Source organism: Lampris incognitus, chromosome 5, assembly GCF_029633865.1.
Source record: "Lampris incognitus isolate fLamInc1 chromosome 5, fLamInc1.hap2, whole genome shotgun sequence".
In the NCBI taxonomy this organism is placed as follows: Eukaryota; Metazoa; Chordata; class Actinopteri; order Lampriformes; family Lampridae; genus Lampris; species Lampris incognitus.
The window spans coordinates 55,295,583-55,311,496 of record NC_079215.1 but is presented as its reverse complement, the minus strand read 5'-3'; the positions used below and the strand labels follow the sequence as shown (position 1 = coordinate 55,311,496).

Sequence of the window (15,914 nt, the reverse complement as noted above, 5' to 3'; positions counted from 1 at the left end):
ACAGAGTTGATGTGGTCGGTGAAATGTGGTACGCCCTGAGATTTAATTTGAACACAGGTGTCATGCAAAAAAATCTGAACCAATGGCGATGGCGGTGTCCCTGGATAGGACATCAGAGCCCCCCCCCCCCCCCCACTTCCTCCGTATGCAAATTGGCCCCTATAGGCGAAACTGAATCAAAACATCAACCGCTCTTGTTCTGCGGGTAAGTAGTTGCCCCCTCCATCCAGCAGGTGGCGGTAATAAAAGCACCGCCCGATTGCTCGTCTCACACCGGACGATTCAAACCCAACCGTCCGAGCTAAATCTGGGATGCTAACGTGCGCACAGCGCCAGCTAAATTAGCAGCCTGTTGTTAAGCTAGCCGTTAGTTTCAGGGAAGCCGAGGACGTCCACTACACATCCGAGGGAGAAGGGGGCAGCGAAAAAGACATCTGAAGGGAAAAGGGGGCAGCGAAAAAAGGTAACTGTCTTGAGGATATCGGTTAACTAATGTATTTCCTCTGTTAGCTAGCCAGCTAGTTCGGTGATGTAGCGTTAAGCTAACGTTGCAGAGTTGGGATGTGGCGAAATTGTACGGTATACTTTTAACTTGGCGAGGACGTCGATTGACGAACAAACGTGGACGTGCCATTATTGTATTTAATGGACGGGAGGAACGTTGCAGCAAGTACATGGGTTGTCTGCCGGGAAATGGCGTTACCGCTGCGTTCCTTCAAAATGAACGCGAAATTCGCTTCCGTCTGGTTAACGGGCAGGACGCTGTCGTCAATGGCAGCCAACCTTCCCACGGGACGAGCCCGAATGTAGAAGGTCGTTAGTGACGGCAGCAGTGGCTGTTTTATTTATTTCGACGAGCCTCTCTTGGAAGAATTTCTTCTCCACTCAGAAAGACGCTATGGCTAACGCTACACTATTATACGGGCAACTGCCCGTTGGCCCTGGGGTTTCCTGACACATTCAGATAAGTGTCCCGTTACGTCGCTTCCGGTGCGTTTGTAGAACGCACATATCTGGCTCAAACTGCCCCGTTTCAACGAGCATCATCGCGTTTCTACGCGGCCCGTTAGCAGATTAATTGAAATGGACTTGGGTCGACTTGTGCTGTGTTTTTCCACTTAGGCCATGATCCCCCTAGTGGCGCTGGGAGGTAGTGGCGCCTCGGCGAGGCTCGCGTCTTCGGGCCTTTACGCACCGGTGACGTGACGAGCGAACGGTACGAAAATGCCAAGTACTCGCCAGCGAATATTTCGGATCCAAGCTGTTTAGGCTGCGGTTACACATGCGCGAATCCAGGCAAGTGGCCATGGCCTGCCGAGGCGCGATTAGGATCTTGTTGTGCCGAATGTCGGCAGTGCCGGATGTGACGCACACGGACATCCGTTTGCTGGCTTGTAGTCCGTTTGAGTGGTTGTGGGTCACACGAGTGGTTGTTGGTTTTGCGATGGGAAAATGTACACTTAAAGAGAAATGTTTTCATTTCCTCTCCCACTGCAGTCCGCTCCAATCACCACTCCCTCTTCCTTGGGTATAACTCTGCGCCACTTCGTCCAACTCACTGCAGAATTATTCTTCTCCATCTCACACCCAACTTGCGGGGCATGTGCACGGGTAACATTCATCAACACACCTTCGATTTCCAGCTTCGTACTCATCACTCGGTCCGACACTCCTCACCTCCAACACACTCTTCAGAGTTACACCTACTCCATTCCTCCTTCCATTCGCACCGTAGTAGATGTGTTTGAACCCACCTCTGATGCTCCTGGCCTTACTCCCCCTCCACCTAGTCTCTTGCACACACAGTATACCTACCTTTCTTCTCTCCATCTTATCAGCCAGCGCTCTCCCTTTACCCGTCATAGTGCCAACATTCAAAGTTCCGAATCTCACCTCTGCACTCCTACCCTTCCTCCTCTCCCATTGCCTTTGGACACATGCCTTCCCTCTCTTCTTTGCCCAACAGTAGTATAGTTGTAGTATAGTTTCCACCGGCACCCTGCTGGCCAACAGTACCGATGATGGTGGTCATTGGTAATGCGGGCCTTGACTGATCTGGTATGGAAATCTAATTTATGATCCGCATATTTGATTTGGTAAATCCATAAACATTTTCTTTGGCCTTCCTCTTCTCTTCCCTGGCAGCTCCATATTCAGCATCCTTCTCCCAATGTACCCAGCATTTCTCCTCCACACATGTCCAAGCCATCTCCGTCTTGCCTCTCTTGCTTTGTCTCCAAACCATTCAACCTGAGCTGGCCCTCTAATATACTCATTCGTAATCCTGTCCTTCTCCCAATGAAAATCTTTGCATCTTCAACTCTGCCACCTCCAGCCCCATCTCCTGTCTTTTCGTCAGTGCCGCTGTCTCCAAACCATGTAACATAGCTGGTCTCACAACCATCTTGTAAACCTTCCCTTTAACTCTTGCTGGCACCCCTTTTTCACAAATCACTCCTGACACTCTTCTCCACCCACTCCACCCTGTCTTTGATATATTAGCTATATACATTTCTAATTTACTTGGAATAATAGTAATCTAACTAAAATGGAAGGAGTTTCTGTCTGTCTGTCCTTTTGATTTTCTCGACAACCATTCATCCGATTGACTTAACACTTAGTAGGTGTGCTGTGGGTCTGGATGGTTTCGTGCTTGGTTATTTATTTTTTTACAACTTAAATTACATTTTTGTTACTACAGAGAGAGTAAAGTACTGAAAAAATGTACTGCGGAGTACCGGTATGGGTTCAAATGTGAATGGTACCCAACCCTAATCACGATTATAGTGATCAAAATTAGCATGGTTATCAGTGTCATTGTGGTATTGTTAAAATGTGCTGAGAATGTTCAGAAGTACTGATACACACACTGAAATCATTTTATATTGAAAACCACTAATAAAATTAGCAGCATTATGCACTATTTATTTGCATAAACAATAACAGCCAATGCATTATGTAAACATATGAAAATATCAAATGTGCGTTATCATTAAAGATGGCACCGTGTGGCCATGAGAGGTAACTGCATTTTCTGCACATTGCCAATTAGAAAAGAGCAACCAAAAAGAAATTTCTTCATATTCTATGCTATAGTAATCAGATCTAGGCTTTAAATTGTTTGAAAATAGTATTATGGTTGTTAAAATGTTAATTTTGGTGTCAGTCATTTCCTAACAGACATACTAACCTTTGCAATGCATTAATATCTCAATGGGGTATTTATCATGACAGAATGTAGAGTTTAAAAGCCGGCCATCATTTTGACGGCCCATGGTTGTTTTAGGTAGGAGTGAAATCCCGGTCATCCTAGTGATAACCAAAGTGAGAGCTGTGTCCACATTCTTGGCATAAAGTTAAACATGTTCTTGGTGGGCCTCGGACTCCGCCAAGGTTGTCTCTTGTCTCCGATTCTCTTTGTGATATTCATGGAAAAGGATCTCAAGGCACAGCCAAGGTGAGGAGTGAGTCCGTTTTGGGAGCCTTTGTTTTTAAATCATAGTCGTACAACATTTATAGAATAGTACAGAAGTTGACCAGACCCAAGCCACCCCCCCCCCCACACACACACACACACTTCGTAAACCTTACACTCACAATTCATTTTCTATGGACCATGTATAGACTATATGGTGTTGTTAATTGCCCATTACCTTTTCGTGGTTGTGATGTGGTCAAATGATAAGCTAACACCAGTTGTAAAATAATCAGTTTGATCATTACACACAAAATGCTAAACCCATAGTAAATGAACTGCGAGTGCAATGTTTGACTGACAGAATGACAAATAGTCAAAAAGTAGATACTTTCCTTAGATAAGACATGTCGATGTGGTACTGCATACCCAGGTCAATCCCATTCTTCTGTTGAAGAGCAATCGCACTGGAGTACGCAGTGAACGGTTGCACGTTTTTTAAAACATGATGCACTATGGTGATCAGTTTAGCAATTACCTGACTTGCCTCAGCGTTGTTTCATACAAGCACTGGCAAGGCCCCTGAGGAGGGGTTGTCGGCAGCCCTCTTCGCTGCCATGCAAGCCAGATGCTGTCGGCTCTTGTTATGGCACCCCAGCGATTTTTTTAAAAATTATTTTGGAAACTTGACATGTCTGAAAAACGACCCCATTTTAGCCACCTTGCTCTCATACTTCCGGCATACTGTACGATACCCAGTTGGGGTTTCGCCCATATCCTATAATGCAACCCCATTAAACTCCTGTTCCCAGGATAATTGAAATACTCTCTGGCGCTTCAGTTCATAAATTTTGTCTTGATCTGCTGCCATTTTCTTGTGAATGGCAAGTCTGACAGCCACGCATCACATGACTAGTCTACTCAGTTCTTGATTGGCCAATGGCACGTGCCAATATTCTTCGATGCATGCAAAGGGAGGGGGCTATACTGTGTGCCAGAGAACGAGAACATAATTTATGGTAAGACGATGATCGAAAAAAAAGATTGAAACATTTTAGCCCAATTATGTGGCATTTTACTTGCTCCGGGCATTCAGGCAATCCTTATTGTTGAACCATGAACCACAAACCAAAGAGAAAAAACAATCCTATGGCGAAATTGTAGCCCTATCTTGGGTCTCATCGTAGGGGGAAATTCACTCCCTCAAAACCCTTATTATTGCTCACATACAGCTGTTATTCAGTGCACTTAGTTGTTTCAAGTGCATCTCAGAAATGTTCCACATTAACGTTGACAAAAGTAGCACTGAATTCCAATATGCTGTTACCTGACAAGTACATTAACTGCCCTCTCAATCCTGCAGATATATGTCTCCTCTCATTCTCCCACTCTGCCTTTGCCCTCTCTTGGAGAGCTCCTGTTCCATCCTCTCCCACTTGCTCATCTGCACCGAGATGCTCAGGTCCCCAAGAGTCGGCAGAGAGATTAGAGTTGGGAATATTTTTACTCCAGTCTCCAGGTTGACTCTCTGCTGTGCTGGGAAAGCAACATCTGACTTGGATCCCCTTCTCCTTCAGCTGTTTATCACCCCACGAACCCACGCTCTCTTCTGTACCGCCAGAGAATAATCTCGGTCGAAGTATATGACCTTAGAATGTGACTTATTTCTGTGCCCAGGCTTGTCGTAGCACCGCTTCCTTCCCGGTGTAGTCTAGAAACTGTACAGTGATTGACCGCGGTGGTGCCGAGTTGGCTGGTTTTAGCCCCAAGGATCTGTGGGCTCTCTTAATATGTATATTCTCCTACGGGAGCCGTAGCGTGGTTTTAATTACTTGTTTCACAAACCCAGCCATGTCATTCTTCTCACTTTCTTCTGGAACTTGGTAAATCCTGAAATTATTGTGGCGCGTATGGTTCTGTTGGTCAACACACAGGTTAGTGAGGGTCGCCTCCCATCTCACTAGGTATTGCAGCACCCTCTCATGTCGCTGGCTGATATCTTCAGTTGCACTAATTCTTGACTCTGCTTCTCCAGTTCTCTGCTCTAGTTTTCCCATTTGTTGTTTCAGGTCCATTACCGACACTTCTAGTGTCAGTAACGAGGCCTTAGTGTCAGTGAACAACTCTTGATTTTCTTTCCTTAATTCTCTCTGCTGTGGGAAAATCTCAGCAGTGTTTATTGTGCCCTCGTTTCCACTAGCCTCGACCAGAGAAGATGGCCGCCCCTTTTTCTCTTTGACTTCTTTTTAAGTTTCTTGTTGTCTTCCCGTGTTCTTTGTAGCTCTATATGTGCTTATATTTCCCTTTAGCACTTTGCTTGTTCTTGTTGCACTTAAAATATTCTATAACATTTATAGATAGCGCACAGCTGAATTTCAAGGGAGGTAACACTCTGGGTGTCAATGCATGGTGTCACCGGAAGTCAATGACATTGATATTTTGACAAAATATTGCAATATATCGCACTGTTTGCAGTATCATAATATATCACAATCTAATGAATCATTATTGGAAGGAACAAGAAGAAATGGAAACGGATGATCCGCTTTGGCCACCCCTAATGGGAGCACCCGAAAGTAGTAGCAGTAGTAGATAATGAATCATGATACTTTTGTTGTGATAAGAATTGTATTGCCAAATTCTTGTCAATACACAGCCCTAATGGAGAGGGTCACTGGCAAAATATGCCGTTGCTACTCCAAAAAATAATTAGTTTGGACAGTAAAAGTACTTGTGACAAGAAGATAAAGAGACGTTTGTTTTAGTTTAGTTGATTGACTTCTTGTGATACCACTGAGAGCATCATTAAAAAAAGATTGTTCTCTTTGGAACAGTAGTTGTTTTTTGTTTGTTTTGTTTGGGGTTTTTTTTGCTGAGAAATCGGTTTCACCTGTTTATTTTTGCTAGTTCACCAATCAATTTCACAGTATAAATTGTGTACAGTATATAAAACTTGGATTTGTCCAAATTTGTTTAGCTCCACTTATGAGAAACAATGGAGAGCTGCATCCATCTCCTTACAAAGTTACAATCCTGAAGTTTGTTTTTGGTTGAACTTGTACTTGCACCAAAAGTGTTACTTGATATTTGCAGTCATATTTTTAGCACTTCAAATCTCAGGGATCCATTTGAAATAAAACTGATTTAGCAGTGTTAACTCTTGAGCGCCTTCCTCACTGTCAAACAACAAATATGGGTGGAAGTTAGTTTTAGCTATTGATGCAGTTAACTGTTGTTAAAGGTCTTTTATAAAATCACTAAATCATATCTGCTCTCAAGCTGTAACAACTTCTTCCTCAAATTTGCTGCTGCCTCTCTTCTTCTGCATTTGGTTATTACACTGAAGACACAAAAAGCAATGCTTCAAATCTTTTTTTATGGAAAATCTGACCGTACTTGTTATAATGAGCAGCTAAAAAAACATTCAATATCTGTTTCTATACATTCTGTGCATTGCCTCTGTGGACCACCTGTTGGCACCTATGTCCTATCGGACTCAAAATTAGCTTCATGGCACTTACCTGTGTTGTTCTCTCCTGCCTAGATCCTTGCTTGTATTGTATCAGCTTTCAGATGTACCTCGCTTTGAATGCAAGCGTCTGCTAAATGAAATTGTAAATTGTATGCTCCGTTTCTGTGCCACTGTTGTAGTCTGTACTGGACTGCTTGCCTTAAAGTTTACAATTTTCCTTTTATGTTGCAGTAAACCTTTGAAAACCACCCAGTCACCAGAGTCATCACAAAATAATGAATTCAAGAAGACCTGAGCTCAGCCACAGGCGGCAATACGGAGACAGAAACACAAGGCAATGGAGTGATAATGACAACCGCTGGATAGAAAGGGGGGGACATCCCAATGATATGCCGAGGTACTCATACCATGATTATGGTGAAGGACACGGTAGAACGGAGAGAACTCGAGGAACAAGGGAGTATAGTGACTCACCTGAGAGGAAATACAGTAAAAAATCACTGCATATGGAGGAGAACCAGAGGAGTCCAGTGAGGAGACAAAGTCTTTCTAGTCTTAATACTGAGAAGGATTTTGACTGGGATCGAAAATATGTCAAGCTAAGGGAGGATAAACCCATGCTTTCTTGGAGAAAAAGAGGCCATCAGGTGACTGAGGATCATGTTGTCCAAGAGAACACTGGCCCCAATGTCAAGCAGTTTTCAGAAGAGTCAAAGACTTTTTCCGAACCATGGACGTCTGAAAAAAAGCAGTGGAGTTTTTTGAAGGATGAAGGAGATGAGTTAACATACAAGCAACACCCACAGGGGTTTATGTCTGGACAGTCACCAAACGATCACGATTATAGACATTCACTGAAAGACTCCAAACACAGGGAATCGGCACACGAGGATTTCAAATACAGGAAAAACTCAGAAGATTCACCTTACAGGCAACCGTCTGAAGAGTTTGCATACAGAAGATCATCCAAATATCACTTGGATCGACATTTTCAAGACGGGAACAGTCACCCTTCAGAGGAGAGGACACAAGAGAAAGAATTTTCTTCAAGGGTACTATGTTCACTTTTAGCACTGTGGTCAAGCTTGGATGTCAAGATTGCAATAGATCATTATCAGTCTATTCTAAAAACCTTTACCTTTATTTGATTTGATCAGTACTAGACACTGTCATTGGGGCCACTATTTCCATGTTTATTTACAAAACGTTCTCCCATTTTGATCAGGTTCACACCAAACCCAGAGACAGACATGACAGACCTTCCTCCCCACCTTATGAAATTCATTGTCAAACAAGGACAAGGTCTCCAGTCAAATCTCGTAGACAGGTAGGTTTAGTTCACAGGAATCATTCTAAAAGGCTACTTTTTATTTATTTTTATTTTCAAAGTGATGCTTTTTATACCGATTTCATCAATGTCATACATTACAATAATTTTCCTTCTATTTTTTTTTTCTTTCAAAAACAAGCCGAATAATATTTTCAGGATCTCTTTTTATGATATTCACTAGGGAATGTGCAAGATTATTAACAGTTACCTAAGGTGGATTCTGCCACTGGTTGTATTTTAAAGACATTTGTGCTACTTTATTTTATTTATTTTTATACATGCTATAATGAAAATAATCATTTTAAGGGGAAGTCTGAATATGCGCATAGGGAAAGTTTGAAGTTGAATGGAGTACAGGAATTTCTGGACTTTAAAAAAATCCATTGTTTCATTGACAAATACTGGATATTGAAAAAATTGTCAGTGTCCAGCGTATGCTTTTATTAATTCAGTTTTGTTTTGTAGTCCGCGGTGGTGTAGCGGTCTAAGCATCGGCTTTGTCAATGCGGTTGCCCACTGGGGACTGGGGTTCGCGCCCCGGTCTCGTCAGATCCGACTATGGCCGGACTCGACAAAGCAGCGGTATTGGCAACGCTGTCTTCGGGAGGGGGGCGGAGTCGGCTTGTGTTCGTCACATGAATGCGTCTCTGGGTGTGTCGGAAAAAACAGTGGTTCGGCCTGGAGTCGCCTTGTCACGAAAGTGGCGAGGCGTCTCCTTCGAGACTGCTAGCCAGAGAGATGAAGTTGGCGAATGCACGTAGTACGAGTGTGGGTGTTTGAATTAAAATAGGGATCGATTGGCCACTAAATTGGGAGAAAAAGGGAAAAAATCAGATATAAATTTGTAAAAAAAATTCAGTTTTGTTTGTTTTTTTTAATAATTTTATTTCTGATTTTTCTCCCAATTTAGTGGCCAATCGATCCCTATTTTAGTTCAAACACCCACCCTCGTACTGCATACGTTCGCCAACTGCATCTCTCCGGCCGGCAGTCTCAAAGGAGACGCTTCGCCACTTTCATGACAAGGCGAATCCAGGCCGAACCACTGCTTTATTCGACACACACATAGACACGTTAATGTGACGAACACAAGCCGACTCCGCCCCCCTCCCGAAAACAGCGTTGCCAATTATTGCTGCTTCATCGAGTCCAGCCATAGTCGGATCTGACGAGACCGGGGCACGAACCCCGGTCCCCAGTGGGCAACTGCATCGACACAAAGCCGATGCTTAGACCGCTACACCACCGCGGACCCAATTCAGTTTTGTTTTATTAGAATTCGTGGAATAGTAGACAGATGACAACTGATCCAATGCAAAGTCTAAGCGTGGTGGCTAATTTCTGCCTGTACGTTTTTTTCCGCCCCATTAGGTTGTTGAGGCTGAAAGTGATGTCACCAGTCAGGATCCAGCTCTTACTGGGAGAGCTGGTCCACGGAACACAGCGGCCAAGGGATTTCAACGTTTCCTCAGCATCCTCAACAAAGGAGTGGATGTTGACATGCTCACCAAGATAGTTAGTCGGGATCCTGTGGTAGCTGATGATTTAGATACTTCCTGGTCTCGCAGCAGTGCCAGGCATCCCAAGGGCCACTGTGTGGGGTTTCATCGGAGTGAAAACCTGGGATCCCAGAGTGATGCCTCTCTGCGAAACGACCCCAGCCATCCAGCCAGTGAAGGGCAAAGGATTGAGCATCATAGCCAAAATAGATCCCCTGGGGATTTTCAAAGATGCTCTCTGTCTAATGAAATATCTCTGCAAAGGAGCGACGACATAGGACGTGGTCATTTTAGCTCAAGCAGCAGATCAAGGTCCCCCCCACTAGTATTGGAGAAGAAACAAATAAGACCTGAGGATGAGCAGAAGTGCAGGCAGATGCGGGATGTGCTGCATGCTATTGGCATGGATTTAGGACTAGATGAGCTGGGCCAAATGTCAAGTCGAATTCAGGAGAGGTTATATGGGAAGAAAGAGTGTAATGAGAGCAGGGAAATTAAGGGAGAGAGGGAGGAGACAAGGAACACACTCTCCCCAGGACGTCACAGCAGATCTTTGTCATCGAGCAGATCTAGTTTTGCCCCGCTTACTCAGCATCTTTCTATGAGAAGAGACTCTTTAGACACTCCAAGGGACACAGTAGAGGTACCACAAACCATACAGTCCTATGTTGGTGTTAACAGTAATGTCAATGAAAACAAGTCCCAGAAGTCAATTGAAGCATTGCACACCTCATTTTCTATTAATCCTACTACATACATGTCCGCACCACCCCCTGCACCCCAGATTCAAACTTACCCTCTAAAGCAGTACTCACCATACAGCTGCTCGCCGCCTGCATTTTCTCCTTCCTGGGGGATCGGTGGCGGATCCCTTCCAATCCCACCTCATGTGCCCAGGCACATCCCTTACCCCACTGTTCCTCTTTCAAATATTCATAGGCCAGCCTTTGGCCCTAGCCCCATATTACCACAATGCAATAGCATTCGTCAGCTCAATCTGAGCTTGACATCACAAAGTCCTTTTCCAGTTCTGCCCGGGAACACCACCACGAACTCAAAAACATTGTCAAGGCCCCGTTGTTTGCATGTCATTGACACACAAAAACCTAAACAGGAGGAGGCTGTAACAGAGGTGAAAACTAAATAGGTAATGTAATAAAATGTTGTAGAGTTGATGCAATATTTTGTCTCAAGAGGTTCTACAAGTTTTCATGTTAATCACTTAGATATTCCCTAAGCTCCTTTTTGATCAATAAGATGGTAAAAATGTTTACCAGAGGCAAAAAGGAACAGAAAATGCTTTTAAATGACACCCGAGAGAAGTCTTGATGCATGCTCAATAATCGAGGTAAGAAAATCAAAGAAGGTTGAAATCAGTTCTTCTGGATACAACATTTATTGACAGATATGTTTCATCACTCAACTAAGTGACATCTTCAGTCTGTCAATAAACGCCCAAGAGACGTTTATTTTAGATTGGTGGTATTCATTAATGTGCCACAGCGTGCCATGTGTATTCAGGTTTTCGCCCCAACCCAACACTACACCAGCTGATCTCATTGATTAACACACCTTTAAACCTGCAGTCGACAACTTTTCATACCCCCCCCCCCAAGGTTTCCAAGTGGTATTAATGTTTGTGCTGCTGTCACAAAGTCATCTGGATTGCTGTCTGTTTATTAGCAACCATGCTACTGTTCAAAGCAAGAAACGACCATAAGAATCCCAATTTGAACTAGAAACCTCGATCTCTGCACTATAATTAAGAAAAAATTTATTGATATAGCACTTTTAAAAACACAGTTACAAAGTGCTTTACACTCAAAACAGAAAATATGAGTAAATATATAAAATAAATTGAATGAATATAAAACATGGCACAGGGAGTAAGAGACTACATTAAAAACGAACCAAAACAGAAGGCAGGGATGGGGATCTATAAAAAGGCTTGCCTGAAAAGATGGGTTTTTAGAAGCCGCTTAAAACAGTCCAAAGCTTAAGCAAATCTAATGGATTGGGGAAGATTATTCCAGGAGCTTGGGGCTAAAACTGCAAAGGCGCAGTCACCTTTTGTTTTGCAGTTGGAGTGGGGGATGGATAAAAGACCAAGCTTTGAGGATCAGAGTGGTCAGGAAGTGGAATGAGATCAGAAATGTAACTGCGGGCAAGCTCATGCAGTATTTTAAATGTAATCAATTAGATCTTACAGATTATTCTGAATTTTACAGGAAACCAGTGGAGGGATGCAAAAATAGGGGTAATATGGGACCTACGGCTAGTTCTAATTAGTAGTCTAGCAGCTGCATTCTGAACCAATTGTAGACGATTTAAAGTAGCTTGGTTGAGACAAGAGTAGAGGCAGTTACAGTAATCTAGACGGGAGAAAATGAAAGTCAATTTTTCAATATCCTTGAAAGGCAAAATATTTCTGATTTTTGCAATATTTCTTAGTTGAAGAAAACAGGATTGGAAAAGTTTAGTAACATGATGATCAAAAGACATTTTGGTCAAAGATGATACCAAGCTTTTTAGCGGGATGTTTGACGTTTGAATGAAGTGGACCAATAAACTGATCAACTGCAGTGGCAAAGTTCTCAGGACCAATTAAGAGAACTTCAGTTTTGTCGGGGTTTAGATGGAGGAAATTAAGGGACATCCAGTTTTTGGTGGCAGCTAAGCAATCATGGAGGGAAGACAGTTGATTCAGGTTATTGGGTTTGACAGATAAATAGATCTGAGTATCATCGGCATACCAGTGGTATGACATGTCTTGAAAGTGACTAAGCATGTATAAAGAGAAGAGGATTGGCCCAAAGACAGACTCCTGAGGGACTCCACACAGGGTAGCTGACAAGATTGTAATTCAAACAGTAAAATATCTATTAGATAAGAATGAAACCAATTCAATGCTGTACCAGAAATGCCAACCCAGTTCTCCAACCTATCAATGAAGATGGCATGATCGATGGTATCAAAGGCAGCAATTAAATCTAGAAGAATAAACATATTCACCTTTATCAGTATGCATAAGAATGTCAATAGTAATGCAGTCTCAGTGCTATGCTTCTGACGAAAGCTGGATTGAAATTTATCAAAAATGTTATGACCCTCAGTCAGCTGCAGGACTTGGTCAACCATTTTTTTTCCAAAGATTTTGGATAAAAAAAGAAAGTTTGGAAATCGGTCTATAATTCTCTACCCTTGCCAGATCGAGAGAGGGTTTTTTTTTTGTTTTTTTTTTGAGGATGGGCTGAACACCGGCAATTTTAATAGTAAGGTACAGACCTGGGTATGAGTGAGCAGTTGATGATAGAGAGCAGGCTGGGACCTAAGCCAGGGAGGATGGATTTTGAAAATTTTGTCAGAACTATGTCATAGGAACTGGAGGAGGAGCACATAAGGGCCACGGTATTTACAAGGAACTAGAGAAATGGGAGAACATTCTGACCTTAAAATCAGATTGCTGATAGGGGCAAGGGGAGACAGTTAGGATAAAATTGGACCTTAGACCGTTCATCTTGTCAACAAAGATGAAAATTTTCACAGTCATTAGCAGAACAGGCAAAAATGGTAGGAAGAGAGGGATTCACAAGCTCATTGATAGTACTAAACAGAAACCTAGGGTTATGTTTATTACTATCAATCAAGTCAGAGAAGTAAGTAACTCTCAGACCTTTAATAGTTTGCTTCAAATTTGATAATTCCTTAATATGGAGTTGATGAACTTCAAGATTAGATTATCTCCATCTGGCCTTCCTATATTCCCTTTTTTCTTTTTCTTTTTTCATTGATCCAAGGGGTTGTGTTAATAACTGGGACAGCCCTGGAAGTATATGGAGCCCCAAAACAAATCAAGGGCAGATGTGCACAAATCATTAATGTTGGCGAAGTGAGGAGGGCAGTTGGCCAGACTGGAAAAGCAACTAAAAAACATGGCTGCAGACTGCTTATTAAAGATGCGAGAGTGAATTATACGTTTCCAAGATATTGTAGCAGGTGGTGAAGAAGCATCAAAGGTAATACATTTATGGTCAGAGACAAAATCAATCTTACTCAGAAAATTAAGGATGGTCAGGGTGAAAACTAAATCAAGGGTGTACCCACGGTTATGTGTGGGGCCAGTGACATGCTGCACAAGGTTAAAAGATTTAGAAATGTTTTTAAAAAAATTATGACAACTGAATTAAAAGGATTATCAATGTGAATGTTAAAATCACCAACTATAATGGCCCTATCAAATTTACAAGAGAGGATAATACCACAGACAATTCACTGAGATAATCTGTCGATGACCTGAGGGGTCAATAAGGCAAAGTAAAACATCTGTTAATATTAATAAGTAGGCAGGTTGTTACTTGCTGATCCATTAGAAAGAAAGCTAACTGAATGTCTGTTTGGAGCTCTCGCCATCAAGTGAATGCCCATCCAAGGTTCAGTCTTGTTTTACCTCCGTTTCTACCACTCTCCATCTTCGCCTTCTTTACCTCCTCCATCAACATGGTTCTCTTTCTCTAGCCCAGGAATTTCTAGTGTCACTTCGGTTGTTCCACCATCCACCATTTCTGCTACCGGGGATAGCTACCTTGGGAAAACAAAAGCGCTACCCTCTCCCTATTTTGGTTGTGCAATGGATGACGCACTTCCTTTGTGCTGTAAATCAAGCCTTCATTTTCCTGTGAGATCGTGCCCGGTGGCGGGCAGAATTTCACAATGGAAGCGAGGCTTATAGGGAACCAATCTTAATGGAGATGGTCTCATAATTCTATAGCCATTACACTGTGCAATCAACATTTACTTCATAAGTTAAAGCAAAAAAGTTGTCTACTGCCGCCTTAAGCAGACTGGAGAGAACTAACCAGTGAACTCAACATGTCAGTTTGGAATGAAAACCTACATACACATGGCCCTCCATGGCACATGGTTGAATACCATTGGTTAAGATTATGTTAAAAGCTTGAACTCATTCTTCCAGGCAGCCGTTGATGGCCAGGGAGCAAGGGCAGATAAGGGGTGGAAGAAACGGATTAATCCAACTAAGGCTGCTTGAACCGAAGTTGAAAGAAGACCAGCAGAGTATCAGAGAAGCCCCTGAGATAAAATTCTGAACTTAAAGAAACATCGGCTCACGATATAGTGGAGGTCACCTAGTGCGGCACTCAATCGCTAGACAAGAAGCACTGTCAACACCAGTATAAAATGCGCCCTTGTTCACAAAAATAACCCTGGAGTGTTACCTTAGCTAGCTGATTAGAGACTTTGAATCCTTGCCTCCATTATGAATCGACACAGGCCTTTTCTGTCGGAATGCACTTTTTGAGTGCCACCATTTTGTGTGAGTTGGAGCTGCAAGGTTGTGAATTCCATTTTGCAGTTTAGACAACTGTAAAAATATGCAATGATAAAGTGGAAGGCTAACCAAAATAAAACTGAATCTTGGAAAAAAAGCGGTTCCCTCACGGTCCAAATTTATGTAGTTTTGAGTATAAATGGCACGTGTGAAGCAATTTTTGAGAGGAGATCTTACTCTGCAAGTGCAACTTTTAGTTTTCAGATTTTCTGTCATTTTGTATGTTTTGTTATCCCTGCCTCAGTTTGTATCTATAGCACAATAACATGGTATGGTAACACTATAAAGGCTTTTCTGTGTGCTTCATTTACCTTGTAATTTCTTCTTCTTATTAATAATTTCACACTAGGATTAGAAACGGCATTTTGGAAAAAATAATCCATAATACAATGAGCCAGTTCTGGAATAACCTTTCTGAGGGATTTTGATTGACACAAAAGGTTTGAACTGTCCCGTCTTCCATTGTCGAATTGAATCACTTTCTTTTTTGGAACTATAGCAGATGAATAATAGTAGTAAAAACACACTTGCTACAAATAGAACACTTTTTTATTCTTATTCATTGTAACAAGATAATATTGTTGTAACCGGTTATTTTCTTGCCCGGTGCGGGATTCGATACGGGATGTACTGCGCCACAAGGCGACATCACTAACCGCTCGGCTGAAGGGTCAGAGCCGTTACCTAGGGGCTAACGTGTCTTATTACTAGTTTACATTGTTTATCTGATGGGTAGGACTGGCCCCCACCCCTCTACCACACGCATACCCTCCCCTTAAAAAGAATTTTGCTGTTGATTTTTTTTCCTTCTTCAGGAAAACCGCAATAAAAAATGTGCCATTATCTGTCAG

At 42.5% G+C, this 15,914-nt stretch overlaps 1 protein-coding gene across 1 annotated transcript; it reads left to right on the top strand.

Moving 5' to 3' along the window:
* Window positions 1–313: 313 nt before the first annotated feature.
* LOC130112794 (uncharacterized) lies at window positions 314–15,369 on the top strand. The gene is made up of 5 exons (XM_056280285.1): window positions 314–463; window positions 7,119–7,939; window positions 8,113–8,214; window positions 9,589–10,863; window positions 14,689–15,369. The coding sequence occupies exons 2-4, from the start codon at window positions 7,163–7,165 to the stop codon at window positions 10,861–10,863; spliced, it is 2,154 nt and encodes a 717-aa protein (XP_056136260.1). The 5' UTR covers window positions 314–463; window positions 7,119–7,162; the 3' UTR covers window positions 14,689–15,369.
* The last annotated feature ends 545 nt before the right edge of the window (window positions 15,370–15,914 follow it).